Below are 25,328 nucleotides of genomic sequence, written 5' to 3'. Positions count from 1 at the left end.
CGACTCAGACCCAGATCCCTGTGGACGCACCCCCTCAACAGAATCAAGCAGACGAAAGATAGAACACAATAAACTGCTACAACTACTACTACAACAAAAAACAGCTCTCGAGTGAATAGCATTCTTGGAGACAATCCAAAACATATCTGACAGTGGTCTGGGATATATTCCTTTTCTGATATAGGATTGACGCCAACTTCTTAGATTTTGCCAATTGATAAACACATCATTTTAATTGTTTAATTTCCTTCTGAATAAGTTTTTATTGATGTTGGCTTAGAGTTTGACTTATTCGCATTTTTGTTGAAACGGATCCTTTTCCAGATTTTTGTTTTATTTGAAATTGATATTGATGTCCTTGTTCGCCGCTATAAAAAACCGTAGTCAATGTTGTTTGTAAAATTAACTATTTTCAATATTTATTCCCTCCCATTTAAATCTACTGGTAGTTTGCATACTTTCCTCAATATGGCCCAACTTCATACGGTGAGTCTTGAGTGAATTGCTTTGTGTAAAAGTAACGCCACACACATTACAGCTGTATGGTCTTTCGCCCGTATGAGTGCGCATGTGGATATTTAAATCTTTGGAATACTTAAAACTTTTTTCACACTCTTTACATTTATACGGCCGTTCGTCGGTGTGGGATCGCATATGGGATGACAATTTTGAGGAAACTCGAAAGGCCATTTCACATACACTACATTTATATGGTTTTTCTCCAGTATGCACGCGAGTATGGTATCTAAGTTCTGATATTCGGGGAAAGGCTCTATCGCACAGATCACATTTGAAAGGCATTTCTCCTGTATGTCGCCGCATGTGTACTGTCAGATGAGTCTTATTGGGAAATGAACTGCCACATATGGAGCACAAAGGCCGACGAGCTTCCGTCTTTTTCTTTGCCGGTGCGGGAATTTTTTCACCATCTGGGACATCAGACTGTTCGTCTTTACCTTCATGCTTTTCTTTGATGTGACTTTTTAAATATTTCAGTTTTGAATATTTTCGGGGACATTTATCACATTGATGGGTTCGTTCTCTTTTGGGAAGTAATGATGTAACCGTTTCTGGTCCTTGTATGGTACGCATATGATAATACATGTTGCAAGAACGAGTAAATGTAGCACCACACAAAGGACAGGCACACTTTTCATCATCCGGAATGTGGGCATTTTTCAGGTGACATTTTAATTCCTTGGAGTTTTTGAAAATCTTATCGCACTGCGAACATGGTGCCGCAATATCCTGATTCTCATCTTTCAGATCACATTTTTCCCAGGCCGATGTCTTACTTTTAGGTTTCTTTTTATGTGCGTACATGCTAGGGCTTTTAAAGGCTTCTTCGCTGCTAAAATTTGAGGAATCTGCTTCACTATCAGCATCCCTTTCTTCTTTAGACCAATCACTATCACTCATGTCGTTAAAATCTTGCCTTTATGAAGAAATATATACAAATTTTAAATTATTGTTTCACAGCTATAAGAAACGTACTGTTTGGTATTGTTTTGATCCTGATTACTTATGCTAGCATCATCTTCTAAAGAATTATCCATGGGACAGTCCTGGTTCTCCTCTTTTATTTCATGTATGTGTTGATCTGTATATTCCACATCTTCTGTTTCTATTTTAATTTCCAAGGATGATGGCTTTATATCTATTTCGGTTTCGTTCATGCAATTCTCCATCATTCTTTCTCTTAACATGGACAAACATTTATCATCGGCTTCTTTAGCCTGTTTTATAAATGCATGTGATGATTTTAGCTTTCGCAAACAAGCAGGGCAAAGGTATTGTGGCATTTCAGATGTGTCCAGGTCTTTGGATATCTGAAAAAAATTAATCTTCTGAAGGAGGAGTAGTTCTGAATAGTTGTAGCGGACTTGCATTTATGTTGGTTACTTCGTAAAGTAAATCGGCAAATGTTCTTTGTTGCTGAGGCAAATCAAATACCATTTTGGTGAGAAGTTGTAAACCTTTTGTTTGACTTAAACAAGTTCGACATCGTTTACTAAAATCGCACGGTTTGTTCATTTTTAACTCTCCTTAAAGTGTTTGTTTTTCTACAACTCTACGTTTGATAACTGTCTAAATAAAGATTGATTTTACACCAGGGATGATAAATAAAATTGTTAAAATGGTACCAAGCTGAAAAGAAAACAGTACTTTCTCAAATACCAACTCGAGAACCAGCCATAAAAATGGTCAACAGAGTACTCTGCTGAACTGATTGAAAGTATTTGTTCCGTTATGAACGCGTTACTGTCCAATCGATGCTTTGCTATTTCACTAATTCGATTTAGTTTGACATTTTTTTGCGCAGTCGTTGTGAAAATTAAAAACGCGGTAGTTTTAAAGCATTGCGCACAAAAGTAAGCAAATATATTATTAAAAAATTGTTAACTATTCATGGAATATTGTGTACCTTTCGAACTCAGTTCCTATACAAGGGGTAAGTTTTCAAGGAATTTTAAAACAATTTCCATTTTATTGTGTTTTTCCCATTTCTTTTTCATTATAATTTTTTTTCGAATTTTGTACCGTATATATTTTTCACAAAATTTCGGTAGTGGAATGGATTTTCTTAATGCAGATTCTTTCTAAGTAAGATGTATTTAATTTTTGTTTAATAGGAATACATGCTCCGAATACATTGCGGCATTTGCGCAAAAATTGCAAAATGTCTCGAACATTCTACTGAACGGTAAAACTACACATGTTATTGTTGTTGTTGCTGCACTATTCCTGTCTGATTCAATTTTTAGCTTAATATTAATCGCATGCGTACAAAAACACAGCGAGGCGATTTTTTTTAATAGATGTTTAGAAGGTGTTTTTGTGAAGTCAATATCACTTTAAATTCGCTTATATATCCGACGTATACCTATGTACTATATTTGTAAAAACCTTTATTCTATATTATAACATTCGCATTTGACTCCACCTACCTATTACGAAAAGAAGCGCCATATATGTGTGTGTCGGCGTAACCATAGATGATAGGTATAGAATTCCACGAAAATGGATAAAGATTTGGCTACTCGAAAACATCACATTCTCGCACCAACGTATTTATATAGAACAGCTGGGAAACTCCTCATAACAATGGGTGCTTCTCGATTTAAGTATTAGCTTAAAGATAAGTCCTTACAATTTGAGGTTGAATATACAATTTGAGGTTGAATATGTAAAATACGGGTAGTTCGCAAAAAAAAAATCTATTTTTTTGCATACCCCCTAATTTTGGTCCCAGGAACTCGAATATGAAGTCCGTTTTTGGGGCTCGGGCCCGTGGACCCCCCTAGGGGCCAAACCCCCTGCTGTTCATTAATATCTGTGTCGAAACTTACCTTGAATCTGACTCAAAAAAACTCTTTTTCTTACTCCTACTTTGAAATCATATGCGGACATTATGTCATAGGCGGACATGTGCACTACTTTGCATTCTGATTTTATATATAGGTATATCCGATGTATTGGTGACGAATTTCTGTAAGATAGCCCTAATTTGGCTATAATCACTGTAAGGGGTATATTTTATAAAAATATGTTTGGGATATTTATTGTTTTTAGACGAATATTGTTAGGATGAAGATGGCAGCAAAAATCCTCACAATTTCAATACAAGAAAATGGCTGTATCCGTCCGACTTATTCATTGGATGTATCTAATAATAATAAGAAAGAATTAGAGGGACACAAGCCGTTATCATCGAATAGGGCGTAGTCATCATTTTTTTTTACATACTTTCGTCATACCACTTGTAACAGCTTGAAATATTGTTCTGTATAAATTAATATATTGTTATAAGTATATACTCTCCTGGACCTTCTTAGTGGATCTAGTTATGTCTGTTTATCAGCTATATCAGCTTGGTACATTGTTCCCATATAAACCATAAATATAACCCTTATTTTATATTATAAATCGATACAACGACTTCTCTTTTCTACCCAACTGGCCACAATTTAAATCCTAGCCAAGTTGAAACTTATAGCATACAACATAATGCGTCACTGATAGGTTCATAAATAGGTATAGCGCTAATTTAATGATCCCCGATTTGTCTTTTTGAACTCTTGGACTTGAATATTCATCCGATTTGGTTGAAATTTGGTACGTGAATTATATTTATGCCTTCCAATATTCAAACAAAATGTCGCGAACATCTCCTACATATAAAAATAATTTATTTGTTTGTTATATATATTTGTTTGTTGTATATATTTGTCGTATATATTTGTTTGTTCCATATTGACTCAAAAACGGCTAAACCGATTTTCACTGAAGGCGCAGTATATATCTGAAGGGGGAGCGGACTCTCCCCCTTACCCCATTTTCCAAAAAAATGAGTAGTAGGATTTTAGCAAAATTTTGGTCGCATTTTTCTAGTAATTTAAAAAAAAATCTTTGGTGTCCAAATTTGGGTTTGGGTATCTGGGGGGACCGCCCACACCAATACCCTTCTAACGGGATATAAATACCAATCATGGCAATATGGGACTCAATGAAGGGTATTTAAGAGTAGAAAACGAATTTGTTAACTATTTTCAGAGTTGCCTCCCCACCACCAAAACACAATTAAACCAGACATATTTACCTACCATGGTAAATGTGTCTGGTTTCCATATCCACAATCAGGGCAAAACATCTGAGGGGCCATTCTACCCCTCGAAACACTCCCAACTATGACTTATTTACCAACTATGGCAATATAGAGCTCAAATAAAAGATAGGGGTAAAACAAGTAAGGGGCCCTGCCCGTAGTAGTAGGTGTATGTCCATAGTCGCATGGGGCGGATTAATTCGGAAACCCTCGTTTCAACCATACCTAAGCTACTTGGCCAAACCACAAAACACCAATAATGAATATATAGAATAATCAGGACAATATAGGACTCAAATTAAAGAAATTCGCGAGAAGAGAACGAATATGAGATTAAAGTTGGAATTGTTTCCCAAAAATCCCCGTATAGACGCAAAAGTTTAATCGAGATTCGAGTTGAAGGTATTTGACTGAAGGAAATTTTATTCCAAAAGTTATTAAAGAGGGAGCAGCGGTGCAGGCCGATCTCAACTAGTTAATGAAAAAGTTCAGTTAAGCATTTATATTCGACATATCTCCTATAATTAGACAATTTTTCAGCTCAATAAGGCTTAGCCGCAAACTTGAAAAAAAATGTATTTCGTTAACCTTTTCTCTTTTTCAATTTTAGATATCCCAATAATAATAACGATTTGTAGTATTAGTTTTATTCTTTTATGGAACATGCCATATTCAAATGGCTTAACTTATAAAATGCATTAACGATGATGGCTCTTCATCCATATGACCCAATTTCGTACGATGTGCCTTTAGAGAATTACTTTGTGTAAATGTGCTGCCACACACTGTGCAGCAATATGGCCTCTCACCCGTATGAACCCTGTTGTGTATATTCAAATCCTTGGAATATTTAAAAGTGCGTTCGCATTGTTTACATTTATAAGGCCTTTCGTTGGTATGTGAACGCATGTGAGTGGCTAACTTTGTGGACACTCTAAAGGCCTTTTCGCATAGCTTACATTTAAACGGTTTTTCGCCTGTGTGTATTCGCCGGTGGCAGGTCAAGTCTGATATACGAGGAAACGCTCTGTCACATAAATCGCATTGAAAAGGTTTTTCGCCAGTATGGCGGGTCATGTGTACAATTAGATGTGCTTTGTTTGAGAATGAACTGCCACATACAAAACAAAGTGGTCTTACTTCAGATTTCTTTTTTGTATCACTTGGTGTGCTTTTGAAAGATTCGTTTTTCGACTCCTCTCCGTTTTTGTGTTTGTCCTTGATGTGACAATTCAATTGTCTTTTTTGTGTATATCTACGGGGACATTTTTCACATTGAAAGGGTTTCTCCTTTCCAGGCAATAATGGCCTAACTTGTTCTGGGTCATGCAGCGTACGCATATGTTTGTACATATTGCAGGGACGAGTAAATTTTATGCCACATAATGGACATGCACATTTCTGATCTTCAGGCAGGTGGGTATTTCGCAGGTGTCGTGTTAGCTCTTTTGAATTATTAAAAATTTTATTGCACTTTAAGCATGGCACTGCTATATTATCTTCATCTTTTGTAATATGTTTTTTCTTATAAGTTTTTGCTGGTTCTTCATAATCATTTGGCAATGCATCTTGAAAGGGTTCATCATCCAATTGCTCTTCTGATGAATCAGAATCCTGATAGGGCCCACAGTGAAGATCTATCTGTAATTGTAACTCATTTTCTTCAGAAGTTTGAATTGCATGCACTTGTTGTCCATGTATACTTTCTGGCGTTGGAGCATTATCATGTTCATGTTTGCTTTCTTCTGAAATTGCCGCCTTTTCATTTTCCAATTTTATCTCTAGACACGCATTAATGTCTATTTCGGATTCTTGTAAGCAATCCAAGGATTGATTGTGGCTGTGCAGTGAGCATAGTTGCTCATTAGCATTTTTAGCTTGCCGTATGAAAGCATAGGCAGATTTTAATTTTTGTATGCAGCAATTACAAATGGAATGAGGCATTTCATTTCTCATATCTTCATCTAATGAAACCTGAAAGTAGACATTTATTTTTAATAAAAATTTCCCTTGATGGATTTAAGTCTTACATTTATTTTAGCCACTTCGTTTAATACAAATGCATACGATATGTTTTGCGCTGTTTCAATTTGAGTCATTTCTTCAAGAGATTGCAAATTATGGCCTCTATTCAGACATGTACGACATTGGTTGAAATTATGTGTTAAGACTATTTTATCCATTATTGAGGAAGGATTATAAATTAAAAAAGGATTTATCTATTCATAACTTTTGTATCTCTGAATTTGTTTGTTGGTATAATTTTGTTTGCAATGGTGCTTCTTCTTATTCTTACTGTGCAACATATGTTCAACCGCCTTTCAACCCTCTCTTGTGAAACTGAATGCTATTAAAACTTAGTGCATTTACCTATGTCTACTGCAAGCAAAGCCATAACGAACCTTTTTTAATTTTTAAATTTGAAATTAGAATTTAGTGCCAGATTCAGTTTCAAGTCCAAATTTTTAAATATAAAAGCAAAAGAATTTTTAAACATAGCTACACACTACTACATTTAAGCCGGTGAAGAATACCTATGCCCTAAAAGTCGGGATTACGAACCAAGATCAGTCAACCCCCGCAAACCCTTTTAAATATACCCTACACCATGGAACAGGATATTGTAACTTATTGCATTTGTTTGAGACACCTGAAATGTAAAGAGAGACCCATTGATAAGTATGCGAATGGACTCGGAATCAGAATGTCCCTCTGTCTGTCCTTTTTAATTTGTAATCAAAGTACAGATCGCAATTTGCAACGATAGTCTTTTAATGTGATCTGCAGAACCACCGCATAAAATTTGTATGCCCTCTATCATAGGATGGGTGTAAAATAACTTTGTCATTCGCTTGTAGCGATCTGGCGATGCCCATCCGTACGTCTGTCTGTCTGTGAAAAGCACGCTGGTTTTCGAAGGTGTAAAACTAGGTGATTAAAATGTTGCACAAATAATTTCTATTACTGTAGTTCTCTTGGATTGCAAATGGACCATATTGGTCCATGTTTTGAAATAGCTCTTATATAAATCAATCTCCCAAAAAATACATCTTGAGCCACGAGGGAATGCAGTTCTTATCCTATTTGGCATACATTTTTCTACTGACGTCTTCTATGAAATTCAACAGATGTATGTTTGGAATCGGTCTAGAACCTTGAAGAGCTCTCATATAAAATGATAACTTTCGAAGGTGTAAAGCTAGGCGATTAAAATTTTGCACAAATAATTTCTATTACTGTAGGTCTTTTGGGATTGCTAATGGGTCATATTGGTCCAAGCTTTGAAATAGCTCTTATATAAACCAATCTTCCAAAAAAATACATCTTGAGCCACAGGAGAATGCAGTCTTATCCTATTTGGCATAAATTTTGAACTGATGTCTTCTATGAAATTCAACAGAAGTATGTTTCGAATCGGTCTAAAACCTTATAGAGCTGTCATATAAAATGATCATCCGATTGCCTTTTAAAAGAGATGCCGGGCAAAGAACTTAACATATGCTATCCATGGTGGAGGGTATACAAGATTCAGCCCGGTCGAACTTAATATGCTTTTACTTGTTTCTGATGTTTTCGCCATAATTCGAACCTCTTCGCTGCAATAACAGCATTCGATCTATACGAAATTTGGCATTATCTTTGATATTACGTTATCTTCACCAAATTTTTAATTATTTTATGCTCCTTGATATTTTCTGTCAATGTTGCTACCAGATAGATAATCGCCTGATTTTTACTTGTACAGCCGTAAACAATACAATTTTAAGGAATTTACCCAAAATTTAGTACGGATTACCCTAGTGAACACCTACGCAGTTCATCTAAATCGGTTGAGATTAAGATATAGCATTCATATAATTATATAGTCGGCGCCGCTCGGCTTTTGTCTTTCCTTAAGAAGTGGAATGGCATTTAGCTAATTTTTAGAGAAACGCATGGTGGTATGTAAGGGACAATGTTTGGTCATGTTTCTTTAATCAAGCCTTGTCCTGTCTTTCTAAAAACCATATACATACAAATGTATAAATAATTAAAAATTAAGTTAATAAATGCGTTGCTGTTGGTGGGTGTGGTGGTGGTTGTGGCGGTGCTGCAGCTGCTTGTGCATTATCTTCCATATGGCCCAGTTTCATGCGATGAGCCTTCAATGAGTTACTCTGTGTGAAAGTGCTGCCACAGACAGTGCAGCAATACGGTCTCTCGCCCGTATGTATTCTATGGTGAATATTCAAATCCTTGGAATATTTGAAACTCCTTTCACATTGATTGCACTTGTACGGCCGCTCGTCGGTATGCGATCGCATATGAGTGGCCAACTTTTTATAAACGCGGAATGCTTTTTCGCATAGCTTACATTTATATGGTTTTTCTCCGGTGTGAATGCGCCGGTGACATTTCAACTCCGAATTATGAGGAAATGCTCTGTCACATAAATCACATTTAAATGGTCTTTCGCCAGTGTGTCGTCTCATATGAACAATAAGATAGGCTTTCTTGGAAAATGAACAGCCGCATATTGAACATAAGGAGCGATCTTCAGCCTTGGCTTTGGAATCTTCACTTGTTTTTTCACCAGTTTCCGATTCATTAGCGTGTTTAGCTTTTATGTGATTATTTAAATGTTTCTTCTTGGTATATTTCTGTGGACACTTGTCGCATTGATGCATTTTTTCACTGGCTGGAAGCAAAGTTTTGACTGTATCTGGATCGTGCTGAGTACGCATGTGTTTGAACATATTACAAGTTCTGGTAAATTTGACTCCACACAAGGGGCAAGTACATTTTTGTTCTTCCGGTACATGGGTATTACGCAGGTGTCGTGATAGTACTTTGGAATTTTTAAAAATTTTATTGCATTTCAAACAAGGAACAGCAATTGCCAAGTCTGTAGAAGAGTCGTCTTTGGAAGAATTTCTCTTTCTTTCCCCACGATTGCCTTTGTGTGTAGATGCTTCGTTTTCTGTTTGCCAACTTGGGTCGGTGGTAGTAAAATCCTCATTATCCGATTCACCGCCACTACCATCAGAGAAATCAGCATCCCTCTTGGATGAATTTGAATCGAATTCAAAATCATTATCAGGTGTCAACGGTCTAATGTAGAGAATAGTTTGTAAACTAGTGAATGCTATATTTAATGTGAAGATGATGCTTACAATTCATCTAAAGCTTCCTCCAATGTTTCCTTTGTATCTTTGTCACTTGCTTTTTCAGTTTCTAAGGCTATTTTGTCTTCCATACTTTTGTCCTCTAAATCCATTGGCTTATCTTTTTCCAAATTCACTTGCTTATTTGCCTTTTCTTCATTCTCATCGCCACTTTCCATTTTAATCTCTAGACATGTTTCTATGTCTATCTGAGATTCTTGTAAACAATCCAAAGGAGGAGGTTTATCAGGCGGTATTTCTGCGGTAATCATGGCCAGCAGTTTGTCATTGGATTCCCTAGCTTGTGTGATAAACGCATGGGAAGATTTTAATTTACGCGAGCAGCAGGCGCATATAAATTGAGGCATTTCGAAACTTCTATCGTCCTCTAACTGCAGGAGAGCAAAAGAAAGTCAAACTTACTTAAAGGAAATAGATTTTTCTGAAGAAATTAAGAGAAACCTACATTAATATTTGTTATTTCTCTAAGCAGCTGAGCGTAGGATATTTTTCTTGTTGAATCCTCAATGGCCATTTTTTCCAGTGAATGCATACCCTTATTTTTGTTTAAACACGTTCGACATTTGTTGTAAACATTTTTTTGTTTATCCATACTTGCACTTTTATATATGCACAACAAGAATATTTAGCTATGGTGTTTGGCGGCGTTGCCACATTGCTACCCGATTTGTGAGACAATCCAGCTGAAATATGTCAAAAAGTTAGATGAGGAAGGGTTAGTTTTTGAGTTTGCAACAGCTGGTGATTAATGTTGCAATTAATGCAAAATGTTATGCCCTACACCACTATTGTGCTATAGGGTTTCTTATTTAAGATTGTAGTGTTCGTCTGAAATCATATTCAATTAGATTATTGTTTTTATATATACCGCCGAAAGATGGGGTTTATTCATTTTGACATTCTGTTTGCAACACATCGAAATTCCGACCCTATAAACTATATATTCTTGATCAGCGTAAAAATCTCAGATGATCTAGCCATGCCCGTCGGTCTGTTGAAATCACGCTACAGTCTTTAAAAATAATAAAAATGAGCTGAAACTTTGCACAGATTCTTTTTTTGTCCATAAGGAGGTTAAATTCGAAGATGGGCTATAACGGAATATATCTTGATAAATCACCCATATAGACCGATCCGCCGATTAGGGTCTTAGGCCCGTAAAAGCCACATTTATTATCCAATTTTGCTGAAATTTGGAACAGTGAGTTGCGTTAGGCCACTCGACATCCGTCTTCAATTTGGCCCCGATCGGTTCATATTTGAATATGGTTAGGTTAGGTTGAAAAGAGGGTGCATATATTAATCCGTCCCATGCCACTATGGACATACACCTAAGCCAGTAATCGGTTTGTTGTGCTCTTAAAAAATTATAAAGTAACCTCTAAAAAGAAAATTTTAAGATAGAAATTCCGTCCTAGACCGATCTCTCGATTTGAGGTTTTGGGCCCATAAAAAGGCCTATTTATTGTCCGATGTCGTCGAAATTTGGGACAGTGAGTTAAGTTCGACCCAAGACATCTTTCTGCAATATGGCCCAGATCGGTCCAGATTTGGATATAGCTGCCATAAGGACCGATCTTTCGATTTAAGGTCTTGGGCCCATAAAAGTCGTATTTATTATCCGATTTCGTCGTAATTTGCGACAGTGAGTTGTGTTAGGTCCCTCGACATCTTTATGCAATTTAGCCCAGACCGGTCCATGTTTGGATATAGCTGCCATATAGACAGATCTCTCGATTTAAGGTATTGGACCCATAAATGGCGCATTTATTGTCCGATTTCGCCGAAATTTGGGACAGTGTTTTGTGTTAGGGCCTTCGACATCCTTCCTCAATTTGGTCCATCTCGGTAAAGATATAATATATATATATAATCCGATTTCGCAGAAATTTGACACAGTGAATTATATTAGGCTTTTCGACATCTGTGTTGTATATGGTTCAGATCGGTCTACAAAATTGTTGTGTATTGTGACTTGTACTTATTAGACCACTCAATGTCCGTGTCGAAATTAGTCAAAATCTGACCAACCCAAAAATCCAAAGGCCCGGCACCCAGAACAGGTGAATTTTGAACTGTTTAGCCACCTCGTTAAGAGATCTGCGACAGTCGAGGGCGGTTTTTGTGTTCAGAAATGCGTTCTCCAGGGATTTAATGGCTGCCTGACAGTCTGAGAAGATATTTATGCCAATCGTCGTTATGACATTATATCTTTACCATTCCACCACTTCCGTAATTGAAAGGATCTGTGCTTGACACACACTGCATTGGTCGGGTAACCTTCTCGATATGACCTGTGCTAGATCTTTGGAGTACACCCCAAAGCCAACCTGGTCGTCTAGTTTGGAACCATCCGTAAAGAATCTATGTTACTTCTATTACCAGGGATATCATAGTTCCAATCGGTTCTATCAGGAATGGTGGTACAGTACTTTCAAGTACTGCATGTTACCTTACAGGTAACGCACCCACAAAGTGCGTCCTATTTGGCAAATACATATAAAGAAGCTTGCAGGCGCTTCTACCAAATCCATAAATATTCGAAAATTATGGGATGAGCATTAAATAGTGTATTTTATCAAATGCCTTTTCCAGATCTAATCATAGTAGAAGACACGGTTTAAGGTTAGTGAGGCTACTCCCAATGGAATCTGTCAAGCCGGGTGGGATTGATTCGAGAAACCTTCCAACCCTCTGGAAAAGTCGAACTCATTATAATCGTGTTAATTAAATGCAAGATGCAATAACTCGCCTTGTTATATCGAGCATCATAGGCACTCAGTATTTGTACAAGAGCCGGTGCCGCCCGACCAATCACTAAGACTCTCCGCTCGATACCGCTGATTGTCCGCGACTGCCGTTGCAGCTACTCCGTATGGAGCATTCCACTATCCGCAACCTGTGGACGCGTCCGACAGCTCGCAGCTAAGCTTCTCGTGACAGCATTGAACACCACACAGAATGATTCGGGTTTTGTTTTACTGTCAAACATCTTCAGTATCCTTACATCTGTGTAAATCACGATAGTGGTCGAACGCGTATAGCTAGCCGTTTGAAATTTTGCAGAGATACTTCTTATGTACAATATGTTAAACGTTGGGGATTGCAAATGGCCATATCGGTTCAGATTTCAATATATGTAGCTCTCATATATAGTAGTCGTTCGACTTGAATTCTTGAGCCCTAGAAGCTGCAATTATTAACCAATTGCGCTAAAATTTTGCACACAGTGTTTCTGTTAGGACTTCATCATACCAAGTATGGTTCAAATTGGTGTTTAACCTGATAAAAAGCTCCCATATAAACTAGTCATCGGATTTGACTTCTTGAGCCCCTAAACGACTCAATTTTCCTTTGATTAAGCTGAAATTTGGCACAATTATTTGTATTATGAATTCCAACATCAAGATAAAGTGTGGTCGGAATCGGTCGATAAACTGATGTCCGGATTTCACTTTTTGAGCCCCTAGAAACATTATTTTTTATTCGATTTAGCTGAAGTTGGTAAGTGAAGTATTTTACCTACAATGAATCCTACCCCAAAAGGTTCATAAATAATCTCCGGATTTGACTTGTTGGACTCTTAGAACTTCACTTCTTACATTTCCCAAACTTTATTAGCGACCGACTATTATTAATAACAGAAATAATGATCAATTAACCAGTGTTTATTTGAAAGCAATGCATTTCTGTTGATGCTTAACAATTTGGAATTCTACATGCTCTCGGGGTTTAGGTTCTCATCCATTAATACGAACCAGTCTTCTTCTAAACATTTTCTTTCTGCAGTACATTTAAATATTTTGAAATGTCCGAATTCTCCTTGCACTTATACATCTTTTGTTTTTATTTTGCTTCTAATTGCTCTTCACAAATATATTAATGCCATGGGATATTTCATTATTTTCATCTTCCTCTGCAAAATGTTTTTTCTTCTTTTGATGTAATTTCAACGAATTCTTTTGGCTAAATGCGAAATTGCAAACATTGCATGTATAGGGTCTTTCTTCTGTAGGCGTTCGTCGGATTTGACTTGTTGGACTCTTAAAACTTCACTTCGCAAACTTTATTAGCGACCACCTGGTATTGATAACAGAAATAATGATCAATTAACCAGTGTTTATTTCAAAGCAATGCATTTCTGTTGATGCTTAACAATTTGGAATTCTGCATGCTCTCGGGGTTTAGGTTCTCATCCATTAATACGAACCAGTCTTCTTCTAAACATGCTAAAGATTTTCTTTCTGCAATACATTAATTTTCAAATGTTCGAATTCTCCATGCACTTACACATCTTTTGTGTTTATTTTGCTTCTAATTGCTCTTCAGAAATATATTAATGCCATGGGATATTTCATTATTTTCACCTTCCTCTGCAAAATGTTTTTTCTTCTTTTGATGTAATTTTAACGAATTCTTTTGGGTAAATGCGAAATTGCAAACATTACATGTATAGGGTCTTTCTCCTGTATGCGTTCGTCGATGTACATTTAAATCCGTGGATTCCCTAAATGCCTTATGACATTCAGTGCATTTATACGGCTTTTCATTTGTATGAATACGCATGTGAATTTTCAATTTGTTTGATCTCTTAAAGGCTTTCTCACAGATGCTACACTTATAAGGAGCCTCGCCCGTATGCGTTCGGTGATGAAGTTTAACTTCATAAGCTCGTGTGAAGCAACGTTCACAAAAGTCACATTTGAATGGTTTTTCTCCAGTGTGCTTGCGTCGGTAGTGTATTTCTAGATTGGATTTATTAGTACAAGTTAGGCCACAAAGTGTGCAAAGATATTGTTTGCGAGGTCGTTTTGGTTTTTTTGGCACACTGCCGGGCCCATGCTTATTTTTGATGTGGGCCATTAGTTTGTATTTATCACTATAGGAGCGTTGACATTGATCACACACATCGGTTTTGGTTAATTTTCTTGGTTGTATTTGATGTTCTGTGACGGTTTCGGCTTTATGAAATGTCCTCATATGGGCATACATGTTATAACGGCGACTAAATTTCACCGGACAACTGGGACATTGAATTTTAAGCTCATCCGGCAGGTGGGTGTCTTTTTTATGGCGACTTAATAATAGGGAGTTTGCAAAAACCCTTTTGCATTCATCACAACGCACCGGAAGCATTTCATCTTCTATGGATATGGGTGCTTCGTCCTTATTTGCCTCATTATCTAAAGGGTCCATATGGCTACTCTCACTTGCAGTGCTTTGATTATCGGAGTGAACAGATAATTCATCCAATTCCATTGGATTTGTCACAATTTCTGAATGCCTTTAAGATTAAAAAATTAAGGCTACTTTTTTATAAGAGATTTATAATTTTGGGTCTTTTTAAACTTACAATAAATTTGAATGCCTTTTTGTTTCCATTTCCGTTTTGATGACATCCACATTAGACCCATCTAAATTATTTGTTGAGCTATTAGTATTAATAGTTGGTGGTGTACTTTCAGAGATTTCTTTCTCTTCCTCCTTTGAAACATCTAACACTCCGCTTTCGATTTCTGGTTTGATGTAATAAACATCTTCCAAACTATCCAAGCGGTCTTCCGTAATTGTAAGGAAATGTTGATAGGATTTATGGATTTGTTCAATGAATGTATAAGCGTCTCGTATTTTCTTGCTACACACGTTGCATATACTCTGTGGTAATTTATATTCCTCCTGGGGATTCATCTAAAAAACAAATAGTTAGTAGTATAAAAGCCGTTAAGTAAAAGGATATATTTGCTAACCTGTATTCGTGCTATGTACTTTATAAGATCCATATAGGTTTTATCTATTTTTAATACTTTTGGTTTGCTTTCAAGGGAAATCGTTTTTACTTTTACATTTGAACAACAAGTCCGGCATTTTACATTTTTAATTGCACTCATAATTGTCGAACTTTTGCTTAGACTCTAAACTTTAGTGCATTCAGCAGCTGTTTACTTTGCATTTATTTACATATGTATGTTTGTTATGGTTTTTTAACCATAGACTCTCTATTTAATAGATGACTTATGGTTCTCAGAGAAAAATGGGTATGAGTTGCAAACAGACATTGAATGAATAATAGAGACCTTAAAGAGGCACCAAGCATATACAGTTATTTCAAAGTAGATGTCTTATTCGACTATTTACAAAGATGCCAGTTGCAACGAATACAAATAAATGAGAAAATTTGAGCAACAGGATAATTGTGAATGGACAAAGAAGATGTTGTGAATGAAGAAAATAGTTGATATAGAAATCATTCAACCAATTTTGTAATTTTTGTTTTGCTTTTGAAAACAATCGCAGGCGATATTACTTTTAGTCTAATTAGTATCGCCGTAAGGTAGGAAACGTGCCACTTGGGGATATATCCCCACGAAAAACTAATAGGGAATAAAAAAGTTTAACTGTTGTTGTTTTTTTACTCCATTGCCAGTGAAAATTAAAATAAAATTAAATCAGTGCGAAATCCGACTGACTATTCTTCGCAAACACAAACAAAAGTCAAACAACAACTCACAACAAATACTACAGTGGTTGTTGTTGTAGCAGTGTGTTGTACACCGAGTTGGCAGCTGTTGCCGATGAAGGATTCAATCGGTACGTACAACCGGCTGCCATGGGATAGCACAAAGGTTGTGTTTTATTTTAGTACTTAGTGCAGTGCAATTAAGTTTGCATGAAAACGACATATATCCAGGACAACAAAGTTCTGGATAGATTTAATTTTCATACAAATTTCATTGCACTGCGCATAGAAGCAGAGTTGATGGGTGTCCATTTCGTGAGTATTTTAATACATATGCAATTATTTGAAGCGAAATTTATGCGGAAATTTATCATAGAACGCAGTTCTACGGAATATGTACGCGTTTTCTTCGTCTCATTTTTGTTATAATGAGTTGTTCGGACGAAAACTCGAAGCCAGGGTCCGAATTACCGCAAACGTGAACGAGTAAAATCGTTCGAAATATTTCTATTGTGAATTATCTATCTCTTTATTAAACGGAAATTTTTGAAATTCAGGAATGCGATTGTTTAAATCGATGATTATTTATATTTATTTATTTGACATAAATATGTGTATACAAATGGCATAACATCCATTAAATACGAGATGAAATTTCATTCGATACGAAAGCGCACACGATCACGTATGCGGTAATTCGGCCCAGTACTAGGCTTTATAGTCGAATAAAATTAGGTCGATCCCATGGCACATACCGGATGGACCCGATGGAGTCCATCATAGGCAATGGCTGCCGCCACAGTGTACAACACACACTGCTACGACGACAACAACAACAGCAAGAAAGTTAGGTCAAATAGACGTGGTGCTCACCTCTGATACATTTTCCTCGCAAATCACAGATTTAAATAGTCAAACATGACTTTGAATTTAAATTAACATATTGTATTTTTTTTTAATGAAATATTAACATGCGAAAAGGATAATTACAATATGTTTTATTCATACTTTCTATACGAATTATTCCAAATTAGATCAACTAACAATAATGTGCTTTCGAATCCCAAATAATTGCAAATTTCTCAAAATAGAAATATGTAAATATTTCTTTGCACTTTTTAAAGTAGCCACATATTAAGAAACTTAAATCAAGCCATTAAAAAGCAAATGACGTCCATTCCAAAGGCAACTGCCGCCCTACTTAAGCCATATTTGTTATATCTGTAAATTCCGGTTCCTGTGTTTGAATTACTTCATGATGTTTTGTTTTTGTTTGATGGAGTCTCAATGAATTACTCTGAGTAAAAGTACTATTGCAAACATTACATTTATATGGTCTCTCGCCGGTATGCGTTCGCTTGTGTATATTCAAATCCTTGGATTGTTTGAATGCCTTTTCGCATTGAGTGCATTTGTAGGGGCGTTCGTTTGTATGGGTACGCATGTGTATTTTCAATTTATTTGATCTTTTAAAGGCTTTTTCGCATATCGTGCATTTAAAAGGTGTCTCCCCCGTGTGGATGCGGCGGTGAACTTGAACATCATATAGCCGTGCATAGGCTCTACCGCAAAAATCACATTTAAAGGGCTTTTCTCCCGTATGCCGTCGATAGTGTATATCCAGATTGGATTGACTGCTACAGGTCAAGCCACATAGAGTACACAGATAACGTTTCGGTGGTTGTTTTTCTTTTTTGGGCTTACTATCTGGCCCATGCTTATTTTTGATGTGGGCCATAAGTTTGTATTTATCGCTGTAAGCTCGATTGCATTGATCACAAACATCGGTTTTGGCTAGTTTCCTAGGTTGCAGTTGATGCTCTCTGACAGTCTCCGCTTTGTGGAATGTTCTCATATGGGCATACATGTTATAGCGGCGACTAAACTTCACTGGACAATTGGGACATTGTATTTTCAGTTCATCCGGTATATGGGTGTCCTTTTTGTGACGATTCAATAGAATTGAATTGGGGAAAACTCGTTCACACTCGTCACATCGCACGGGCAATAGTTTGTCGTCAATAGGCTCGGGAGTCTGCCTTTCTTCCTCCTCATTCACCTCATTGTTGTCTAAGGGATCATAAGAGGACTCATCAGGCTTTTTACTTGGATCACTATCAGAATTTAAATTTTCTTCCACAAAGGCGGGTTCCCTCAAAGGACTCTCGGCAAGGCTTAAAAGGAAAATATTTTAGAAAAAATAATTTTGAAATAGAATTTAATAAGAAAACTTACAATTCTTCCTTGACCTTGGTATTTTCTAATTCCGATTTAATCGAGACATCGAGATAGGCAGTTGTTTCTTTATATTCTGATTGTTGGGTGTCATTGTCACTGTCACTTAAATCGCCCACGGGAAATTGATTATTAAAATTATCATTTGAGTCTGAACTGTTGCCATCCTGCACTGCCTGTTCCTCTACTTTGGGCGGTTCTACCAATGCTTTATCGCTAGGCTCTTCAAGCTTATCATTTTCCTCTTTTATGTAGGGCTTCTCTCCACTCTGACTTGTGCCATCTTCTATTGATAAAAATGTATAGTGGTCGATTTGTTCATTCTCGCCAGATGCCTTCAAGAACTGTTTATTACATTTGCGGACTTGTTTAATAAATGTATACGAATCTCTTATTTTCTTGCAACAGGTACAACATATACCCTGTGGAGGACTAGACTTGTTGCCTTTTGCATCTCCTGGATCGACCTGCACAAGATAGATTTTGAATGTATCTTATAAGAATGTCTGGATTATTATTGCATTGCTCCATCTTACCTCAATATTGGCTACGAATTTCAGTAGCTCCACATATGTTTTATCAACTTTTAAAACTTTCGGTTTGGTGTTAAGATGTTTAAGATTCACATTCGTTTTTAAACAAGTTCGACATTTTTTGTTTTTATTGAAACTCATCCTGGTGCAGGATATTTTTTGTTATTTGAGTTAATTGTTGTTCTGTTTTCCTCGGTATTGTATTTATTTATTTGTTGTTGACATTTCTTGTAGCATTCACTATGAATGGTAACATGAAAATACACAAAGAAAAATATTTTCACTGAAAAAAATTTACTGCATAAAAGGCGACGACGAAGATTATCGTTCGTTTAAGAATTTTTTCCAATTCGGGAACAATGCAATGAACGTCACGAATGCACCCATATCAAGGGTCGTGGGTTCAATTCTGTCTGTCGCTACTGTGATATCATAATGGGCAAAATATCTGAGTCTGATTCAGTTTTCGCTACGATGGAACTCGGCTATAAAAAGAATGCCCCTTGTCATTGAGCTTAAAACTTGAATCGGACAGCATTCATTGATATGTGAGAAGTTTGCCCCTGTTCCTAGATGGAATGTTAATGGGCAAATAGTTTCTGTCTCAAGGGCAGGATGAACCTCGTTGCCATGAAAAACACTTGCTTTGATTACCTTTTTGCGTCACGTTATAGATTTATTTATACAAAATAACGCTTAATTTTAATAAATGCGTACATTACCACCAAAAAGGGTGGCATTTCTAGCTCAATTACGATACGGCAGATGCGGCGCCTTAGCTCCAACAGTGCAAGGATTACTGCCGACGTGCAAGATGTATGTCCCGATTGTGAACAGGAACCTCACGACATATGTCTCCTGTTTAACTGCCCAACCAGACCCACTCGACATAGACCCAGATCCTTCTGGACGCATCCCATCTTAGTCGCAGAATTCCTGGATCTGGACACTCAACAGAATCAAACAGACGAAAGATAGAACACAAAAAACTGCTACAACAACAACAACCATGTGCTTACGGAGCAATAACGAGAGCCGATGCCGTTGTCTAGCGTTCTAAGCCATCAATACAACTTCCAACAGATGCACAGAATCATGTGTACCACGGAAGTAGTGTATTGGTCGCAGAAAAAAGACTCATTACACAAAAACACATGCATTGGGAAAAAGTAAAGCTACTGAACAGGGTTGTCGAGAGTGGTTAATGTGGTAATTGTATCATAGAGGCATTTTCGGGATTAATACGATTCAAATACAACATACCAACGCACGGCCGTTGAAACCGTCACACCTAATATGGTTCAAAAGTTTTCTAACCAAAGACGAAACGCGTCCCATAGTGGTTGGTGTGTGTTGCAATCTCTGGCTTTCCTATTCCTTCGACCATTTCCCGCGTTTCGAAAGAGAAACAAACAAATATTGTAATGGACTATTGTTGTTTCTATTAAATTGAATCAACGCCCTAGGCACATTATTCTTCAAATAAGATGTAAGCATTTGTATTATAATTGTGGTATCCTTTAGCTTTTTAATTTTGTCTTGAATACAGTAGATACTTTTAAACTGAGGTGTAGAAATATTTAATACTTTGCAGATATCATCGAATATTTTGCACAAATTTTCGGATTCATTATACGGGATGCCATTAACGCGCAGATCGCATGTAAAATATGAATTATCCTTCCTCTGTATCTGCGACTTTAATGAAATTATTTCCTCTCTCATGCTTTTTATTTTATTGCATTCCATCTCTACCACAGACATTCTTTCACACAAAGTTTTTATTGTTTCTTCAACTTGTTGTTGACGGACTTGCATGCTTACAAACTTAGCCTCAATTTCATGAACTCTCTTGTTGATGTGTGAGACAACTCTCTTGTCGCTTTCCTTTAGCATTATTTTTATGTGTTGAATGTGTTCTATGCATATTAGTGAAGCGGGTGTTGGCAACTTCGGTGTTTTGGGATATTCTCCGACAAACATGAAATCTTCTCTCGCCCTTTTGGCCGATTCCGTTAGTTTTTCCATGATTTCTTCATGTAGCTTATTTTTGTTTGTTCTCATTAATTTCAGTGAGTATTTGGTTGTGCTTCTCACTCTCTAGTTGATTTGACATCTTATTTATGGAAGAGTAATGCTTTATTTAAATTGGGTGTGTGTGTTGGTGTTACTTAGAAAACAGCAGATTTGTTTACAATAATCGCCTGTGCCTTCAAGTAACTTTTCTGCTTTTAATCAGAAAAACAAGTGTTTTAAAAAAAGATATTGCTCGCACCGTTATGCAGATAGATAATGTTTTAAAATAGTTCCAAAAGTTCGCGATAAATTTTATAATTCACTGATAAATTAAATGAAAATGCAGAGCAAACAAAAAAAAAACACGTCTGTCTCTCTTAAATAATGATCTTAATTCGTTTTTAATGGTTTTTATTGGAGGAGTAAGTGAGGGGTTATGCTAATCGATATGGACTAACGATGAATACACACAACTAAAAAATATGTAATGCTTTTGGCAGGATCGAATCCAGGTGTTCGGTTTCATAGGCAGACAAGTTAATCTACACGCAACCCCCTGGCAGCCGGCTGTACATACCGGATTGACTCGATGAAATTTTTCATCGGCATGGGATGACCCCTCAATGCACAACACACAACAACTTATACGTCATGGTAGTAAATTCAGTAATACGAGGCTATTGCACATGAAATATTGAAAATGTTACCAAAGAAAAAACCTTCCGACTGATTGATGGTACAAGCAAAGGGAGAAATTAATCTGGGAAAAGGAAAAGATAATTTAATGTGGATATTGAGGGCATAGTGAGCGCGCCGCAGAAGCCAATATAGGATTCACAAATTATACAGCTATGCCTTTTGACGCCAGTAGATAAGATGCTTGAGGTAATTTTCCTCCCCAGTCGCATATATTAGCCAAAGTCTCAAGCAGTCCTAGTCGTACCATAGGACACTCCTCGGGGCTTTTGGCCTATTCATTCATTACGGTCAGCCATGCTAGACTTCTTTAGCGACATCGCCAACATGTCCCTTCAGCAGGGCCTAAAACAGAGGATTGCGGTCGCCAGCTATACTCGTATGTGGAATTGGCAGATAAGAAGTCGAGGCTCCGTTCCCCAAGTTATGTTGATATCTCCAGCACTGTTTAGCCTCTACTTATACTATGTTTATCCACTACTTACCCCCTTTGGACCACATTGAAATCTTTAGCGATATCGCCAACAAGTCCCTCCACCAGGGCCTAAAACCGAGGATCGCGGTCGCCAGTTATACTCGTATGTGGAATTGACAGATAAGAAGTCGAGGACCCGTCCCCAAGTTATGTTGATATCTCCAGCACTGTTTAGCCTCTACTTATACTATATTTATCCACAACTTACCCCCTTTGGACCACATTGAAATCATGCGGGCGATTTAACGATCATGAATCGGGTTCCTACCTAATTTTCGATGGGTTAAACATCTAGTGTGCTAAAATTGATATGCCAACCATGATCTTAAAAGGTCCATTATCTAATATAGCTTCCATATAAATAATCTTCCGATATGAGTTTATGGTTGCAATTTTTCTTCGTGATTCGTGATAATCCCAAATAGCACTAATTTAATCCGGTACCAATCATGCATTTTTTGACGAAAAACGTTTCGTTATGAAGAAGTTGGACTTTAACAAGCAATTCAAGAATTCTTAAGCTCAAGTTTAGCAACTCCAGAACACGAAAGAGTTTAAATACATTCCCTTTTTTATAAAACCATTCCATGTGAGAAATTTGCTCCTATTCCTTTATGAAATGTACGTGGGCACTTAGAGAAGTGACTGTGGTCAACAGGTGCCCTTTAAAGTATAAAAGGAATTGCTGAATGTTAATAAATGTGTCATCAATAAATAATACACATAAGTTATTATCCACAAAAAAACAGCACGCGACCCCTAATGATAAACATATACTCTACATCATCGTTTTATTTCATATAAAATATACACATTATGGCTTCCTCATTGAAAAATGTTGCGGCGCCACCTTTTCTTTGTTTTTGTTTGCTGATGGAACCTCGTCGTCGTCGGCTACTATAATGTGGATATAAATATAAGCTACTATATATGTCTAATGTTATTTTGGACATATTAAACTAAAAACTCATAGCCAAAATGTGACAGCTAATTAAAGTAAGGACAACATTTTTGGTCTATTTTTAATCGTTAACACCACACGACAGTGCCACTTTCTTGACTTATTAGACTATAAATCTTAAATGAGCAGAGCAGAGCAGATAGGTGTAGATAGATGATGTTGGCTGGTGTGTAAATAGCATGTCGGGGACCACATGTGGAGCAAACAAAATGATTTAGTAAATGCGAATCTTTCTTACCGCGTGGAAGCTATTATGTATATCTTTATTGATCAACAATTGTTTGTTGTTACGTTTGAACCTGCAAAGTCATCAAAGTGAAAATAATATGAGTGTTGCAAACAGTTTGAAAATTTTGACGATATTCAGCATAGTGTTGTTTTTGATTGCGGAAATTTGGACCAGACCAATAAATAATCAAGCAACGTTTTTGGAACACAATCATCAAAATAATGGCACAAAATATGGTTCGTGATTTTCTCAAAATGTTTCTACTAAGGGACATCATTAATATGCTGCCGATCTCTTCCAGAATCTTTTAACGAGACAAGCATTACTCAGACCCCAATGGAAGAGAGTGAAGATTCTTCAAGTCCCAGTGAAGTGCAAAAGGCCGTTTGTACGGTGACAGCAGGTGATGTGAGAGCAAGTGCTGAAGCGGTGACAACAAAGGCCTTAAAGGGTGTTTGTGGCTCTAAGGAAATGCACAGTGCATTTAATAGTTTAGAGAATAAATTTGTCAAGCAATTAGAAGATGTGGAAAGTCGATTGGCCAAGGAATTAGAAATAATCAAAAATCTCATATCCACAAGTCTGACGGCATGCAATAAATCCACCAGTGTTGTTGAAGCGGTGGTACCCACAAAATCAATTGTTCTACTACAACCCATACCTGGCAGCAATAATGACAATAGCCATAACAATAATCACAAATTAAAAGCAAAAATTCCTACAAATAAGCACTCATATCGTGCGAAAGAATTTTCAATTGCCCCTAATAATCTACACAATGAGAAGGATCAAAAGATATTTACCTATTATTGGAAAATTGAAAATTTTACAAGAAAACTGGAAAATGGTACCATGGGCATTTCCACACAAACTAGTCCAACATTCTCAATAAAAGGTGATAGTTTTTTTTAGCTTTATTTAAAGCGCTCAGTGATAAACCATACAAAGACACTTTTTAATTGCAGATAAAACACTACGGGTTAAGGCTTCCTTCCAACATATGCATCGTGACTTTCTATTCCTGCAGCTTGTTGATATTTCCGCCTCGCTTCACACTTCGTCATCGGGAAATAGTGTTATTTTGGATACTGGGGGACTTTTTAAAGAAATACAAAATGGCAATTTGAAATATAAAATGTCCGTTATTGATCAGGTAAAGCGACACCAACTTTTTATTGACTTTGCAATTGCCTTTTTTAATGAGCAATTTCCATATCATTTGTAGAATGCTCAGCGTGGTGTTGGTGGTGGTAAAGATCTAGTATCGCAAGAATTCGATAACCACGAATCTGGATTTTTGATACCCAATAGTGCTCTTAGTCCATTTGTCAAAGACGATTCTTTATTAATAAAGATTTTTTTCTATCTATAAACGGTTGGATCAATTATTTGTAGAGTGTGGATAAAAAGTCACCGTAGTGCAGAGTTTAGCATGTCCGCCAATGTCGTTGAACGCCTGGATTCGAATCCTGGCGAGAAATTATCAGCGGTGATTTATACCCTCCTAATGCTGCTGACATTTGTGAGGTACTTTGCCATTTGAAAAAAATAGTATGACAGCCATATAAAAACTTGTCTCCAGAGAGATGTCGCCATGCGGCACGCCTTTCGGGCTCGGCAATAAAAAGGAGACCCATTATCATTGATCTTAGAACTTGAATCGGACAGCACTCATTGATATGTGAGAAGTTTGCAAATTTGCATTTATCCAAGCAATACCTTCTGATATCGCGGACAGCGTTGCCGTTTTGGACTTTTTCTACTAAATTTGGTAGGAATCACTTTAAATTTTAAGGGTTTAGTTGGATGGACGGCCCATTTCGATTTTGGTGGATTTTTAGCGAAGTTGTATTTCTACACTCATTTACATAGGATAGGCGGGGATATATTCATTAGGATTAGAGGTTAGGTTGAAAAGAGAGTGCAGATATTAATCCGCCCAATGCCACTATGGA

At 36.9% G+C, this 25,328-nt stretch overlaps 7 protein-coding genes across 7 annotated transcripts in view; 2 read left to right on the top strand and 5 right to left on the bottom strand.

The window, feature by feature from the left end:
* Window positions 1–229: 229 nt before the first annotated feature.
* On the bottom strand, window positions 230–2,088 carry LOC131994979 (zinc finger protein 391-like). Its single transcript, XM_059362330.1, has 3 exons — window positions 1,888–2,088; window positions 1,495–1,829; window positions 230–1,435 (listed from the first exon to the last, which is right to left on the bottom strand). The coding sequence occupies exons 1-3, from the start codon at window positions 2,032–2,034 to the stop codon at window positions 403–405; spliced, it is 1,515 nt and encodes a 504-aa protein (XP_059218313.1). The 5' UTR covers window positions 2,035–2,088; the 3' UTR covers window positions 230–402.
* Window positions 2,089–2,361: 273 nt separating this feature from the next.
* LOC106088799 (transcription initiation factor TFIID subunit 12) overlaps window positions 2,362–25,328 on the top strand; it is a 41,380-nt gene continuing 18,413 nt past the window's right edge. The window contains exon 1 of the mRNA XM_013254483.2: window positions 2,362–2,452. The gene's annotated coding sequence lies outside the window, so the exon portion shown is untranslated. The remainder of the gene's footprint in view (window positions 2,453–25,328) is intronic.
* LOC131995366 (zinc finger protein 436) lies at window positions 5,233–6,880 on the bottom strand. Its single transcript, XM_059364070.1, has 2 exons — window positions 6,637–6,880; window positions 5,233–6,580 (listed from the first exon to the last, which is right to left on the bottom strand). Exons 1-2 carry the CDS (start codon window positions 6,787–6,789, stop codon window positions 5,288–5,290), a joined length of 1,446 nt encoding a protein of 481 aa, XP_059220053.1. The 5' UTR covers window positions 6,790–6,880; the 3' UTR covers window positions 5,233–5,287.
* Window positions 8,549–10,388, bottom strand: LOC106088793 (zinc finger protein 239). Its single transcript, XM_013254474.2, has 3 exons — window positions 10,217–10,388; window positions 9,760–10,142; window positions 8,549–9,697 (listed from the first exon to the last, which is right to left on the bottom strand). Exons 1-3 carry the CDS (start codon window positions 10,361–10,363, stop codon window positions 8,644–8,646), a joined length of 1,584 nt encoding a protein of 527 aa, XP_013109928.2. The 5' UTR covers window positions 10,364–10,388; the 3' UTR covers window positions 8,549–8,643.
* LOC106088795 (zinc finger protein 182) lies at window positions 13,874–15,700 on the bottom strand. Its single transcript, XM_013254476.2, has 3 exons — window positions 15,519–15,700; window positions 15,125–15,459; window positions 13,874–15,055 (listed from the first exon to the last, which is right to left on the bottom strand). Exons 1-3 carry the CDS (start codon window positions 15,657–15,659, stop codon window positions 14,086–14,088), a joined length of 1,446 nt encoding a protein of 481 aa, XP_013109930.2. The 5' UTR covers window positions 15,660–15,700; the 3' UTR covers window positions 13,874–14,085.
* LOC106088794 (zinc finger protein 391) lies at window positions 17,207–19,222 on the bottom strand. The gene is made up of 3 exons (XM_013254475.2): window positions 19,000–19,222; window positions 18,464–18,930; window positions 17,207–18,402 (listed from the first exon to the last, which is right to left on the bottom strand). Exons 1-3 carry the CDS (start codon window positions 19,135–19,137, stop codon window positions 17,430–17,432), a joined length of 1,578 nt encoding a protein of 525 aa, XP_013109929.2. The 5' UTR covers window positions 19,138–19,222; the 3' UTR covers window positions 17,207–17,429.
* Window positions 23,276–24,745, top strand: LOC106088797 (uncharacterized). The gene is made up of 4 exons (XM_013254477.2): window positions 23,276–23,609; window positions 23,675–24,268; window positions 24,339–24,526; window positions 24,599–24,745. The coding sequence occupies exons 1-4, from the start codon at window positions 23,366–23,368 to the stop codon at window positions 24,743–24,745; spliced, it is 1,173 nt and encodes a 390-aa protein (XP_013109931.2). The 5' UTR covers window positions 23,276–23,365.

This window comes from Stomoxys calcitrans, chromosome 2 (assembly GCF_963082655.1).
Source record: "Stomoxys calcitrans chromosome 2, idStoCalc2.1, whole genome shotgun sequence".
Taxonomy (NCBI): domain Eukaryota; kingdom Metazoa; phylum Arthropoda; class Insecta; order Diptera; family Muscidae; genus Stomoxys; species Stomoxys calcitrans.
The sequence above is the reverse complement of the archived record's forward strand: the minus strand, read 5'-3'. Positions and strand labels throughout refer to the sequence as shown.

Bases quoted from the DNA above. Each gene is read 5' to 3' on its own strand.
- LOC131994979 (XM_059362330.1), bottom strand. From the start codon at position 2,034: ATGAACAAACCGTGCGATTTTAGTAAACGATGTCGAACTTGTTTAAGT. The intron at 1,830-1,887 runs GCAAGTCCGCTA...AATTTTTTTCAG, and splicing joins ACGAAGTAACCAACATAAAT to ATATCCAAAGACCTGGACAC. The intron at 1,436-1,494 runs GTACGTTTCTTA...TTCTTCATAAAG, and splicing joins GATCAAAACAATACCAAACA to GCAAGATTTTAACGACATGA.
- LOC131995366 (XM_059364070.1), bottom strand. From the start codon at position 6,789: ATGGATAAAATAGTCTTAACACATAATTTCAACCAATGTCGTACATGT. The intron at 6,581-6,636 runs GTAAGACTTAAA...GTCTACTTTCAG, and splicing joins ACGAAGTGGCTAAAATAAAT to GTTTCATTAGATGAAGATAT.
- LOC106088793 (XM_013254474.2), bottom strand. From the start codon at position 10,363: ATGGATAAACAAAAAAATGTTTACAACAAATGTCGAACGTGTTTAAAC. The intron at 10,143-10,216 runs GTAGGTTTCTCT...GCTCTCCTGCAG, and splicing joins GAGAAATAACAAATATTAAT to TTAGAGGACGATAGAAGTTT. The intron at 9,698-9,759 runs GTAAGCATCATC...TCTCTACATTAG, and splicing joins GAGGAAGCTTTAGATGAATT to ACCGTTGACACCTGATAATG.
- LOC106088795 (XM_013254476.2), bottom strand. From the start codon at position 15,659: ATGAGTGCAATTAAAAATGTAAAATGCCGGACTTGTTGTTCAAATGTA. The intron at 15,460-15,518 runs GTTAGCAAATAT...TTTGTTTTTTAG, and splicing joins AGTACATAGCACGAATACAG to ATGAATCCCCAGGAGGAATA. The intron at 15,056-15,124 runs GTAAGTTTAAAA...TTAATCTTAAAG, and splicing joins AAAAGGCATTCAAATTTATT to GCATTCAGAAATTGTGACAA.
- LOC106088794 (XM_013254475.2), bottom strand. From the start codon at position 19,137: ATGAGTTTCAATAAAAACAAAAAATGTCGAACTTGTTTAAAAACGAAT. The intron at 18,931-18,999 runs GTAAGATGGAGC...TATCTTGTGCAG, and splicing joins AATTCGTAGCCAATATTGAG to GTCGATCCAGGAGATGCAAA. The intron at 18,403-18,463 runs GTAAGTTTTCTT...TTTCCTTTTAAG, and splicing joins ACCAAGGTCAAGGAAGAATT to CCTTGCCGAGAGTCCTTTGA.
- LOC106088797 (XM_013254477.2), top strand. From the start codon at position 23,366: ATGCGAATCTTTCTTACCGCGTGGAAGCTATTATGTATATCTTTATTG. The intron at 24,269-24,338 runs GTGATAGTTTTT...TTTTAATTGCAG, and splicing joins TCCAACATTCTCAATAAAAG to ATAAAACACTACGGGTTAAG. The intron at 24,527-24,598 runs GTAAAGCGACAC...TATCATTTGTAG, and splicing joins AAATGTCCGTTATTGATCAG to AATGCTCAGCGTGGTGTTGG.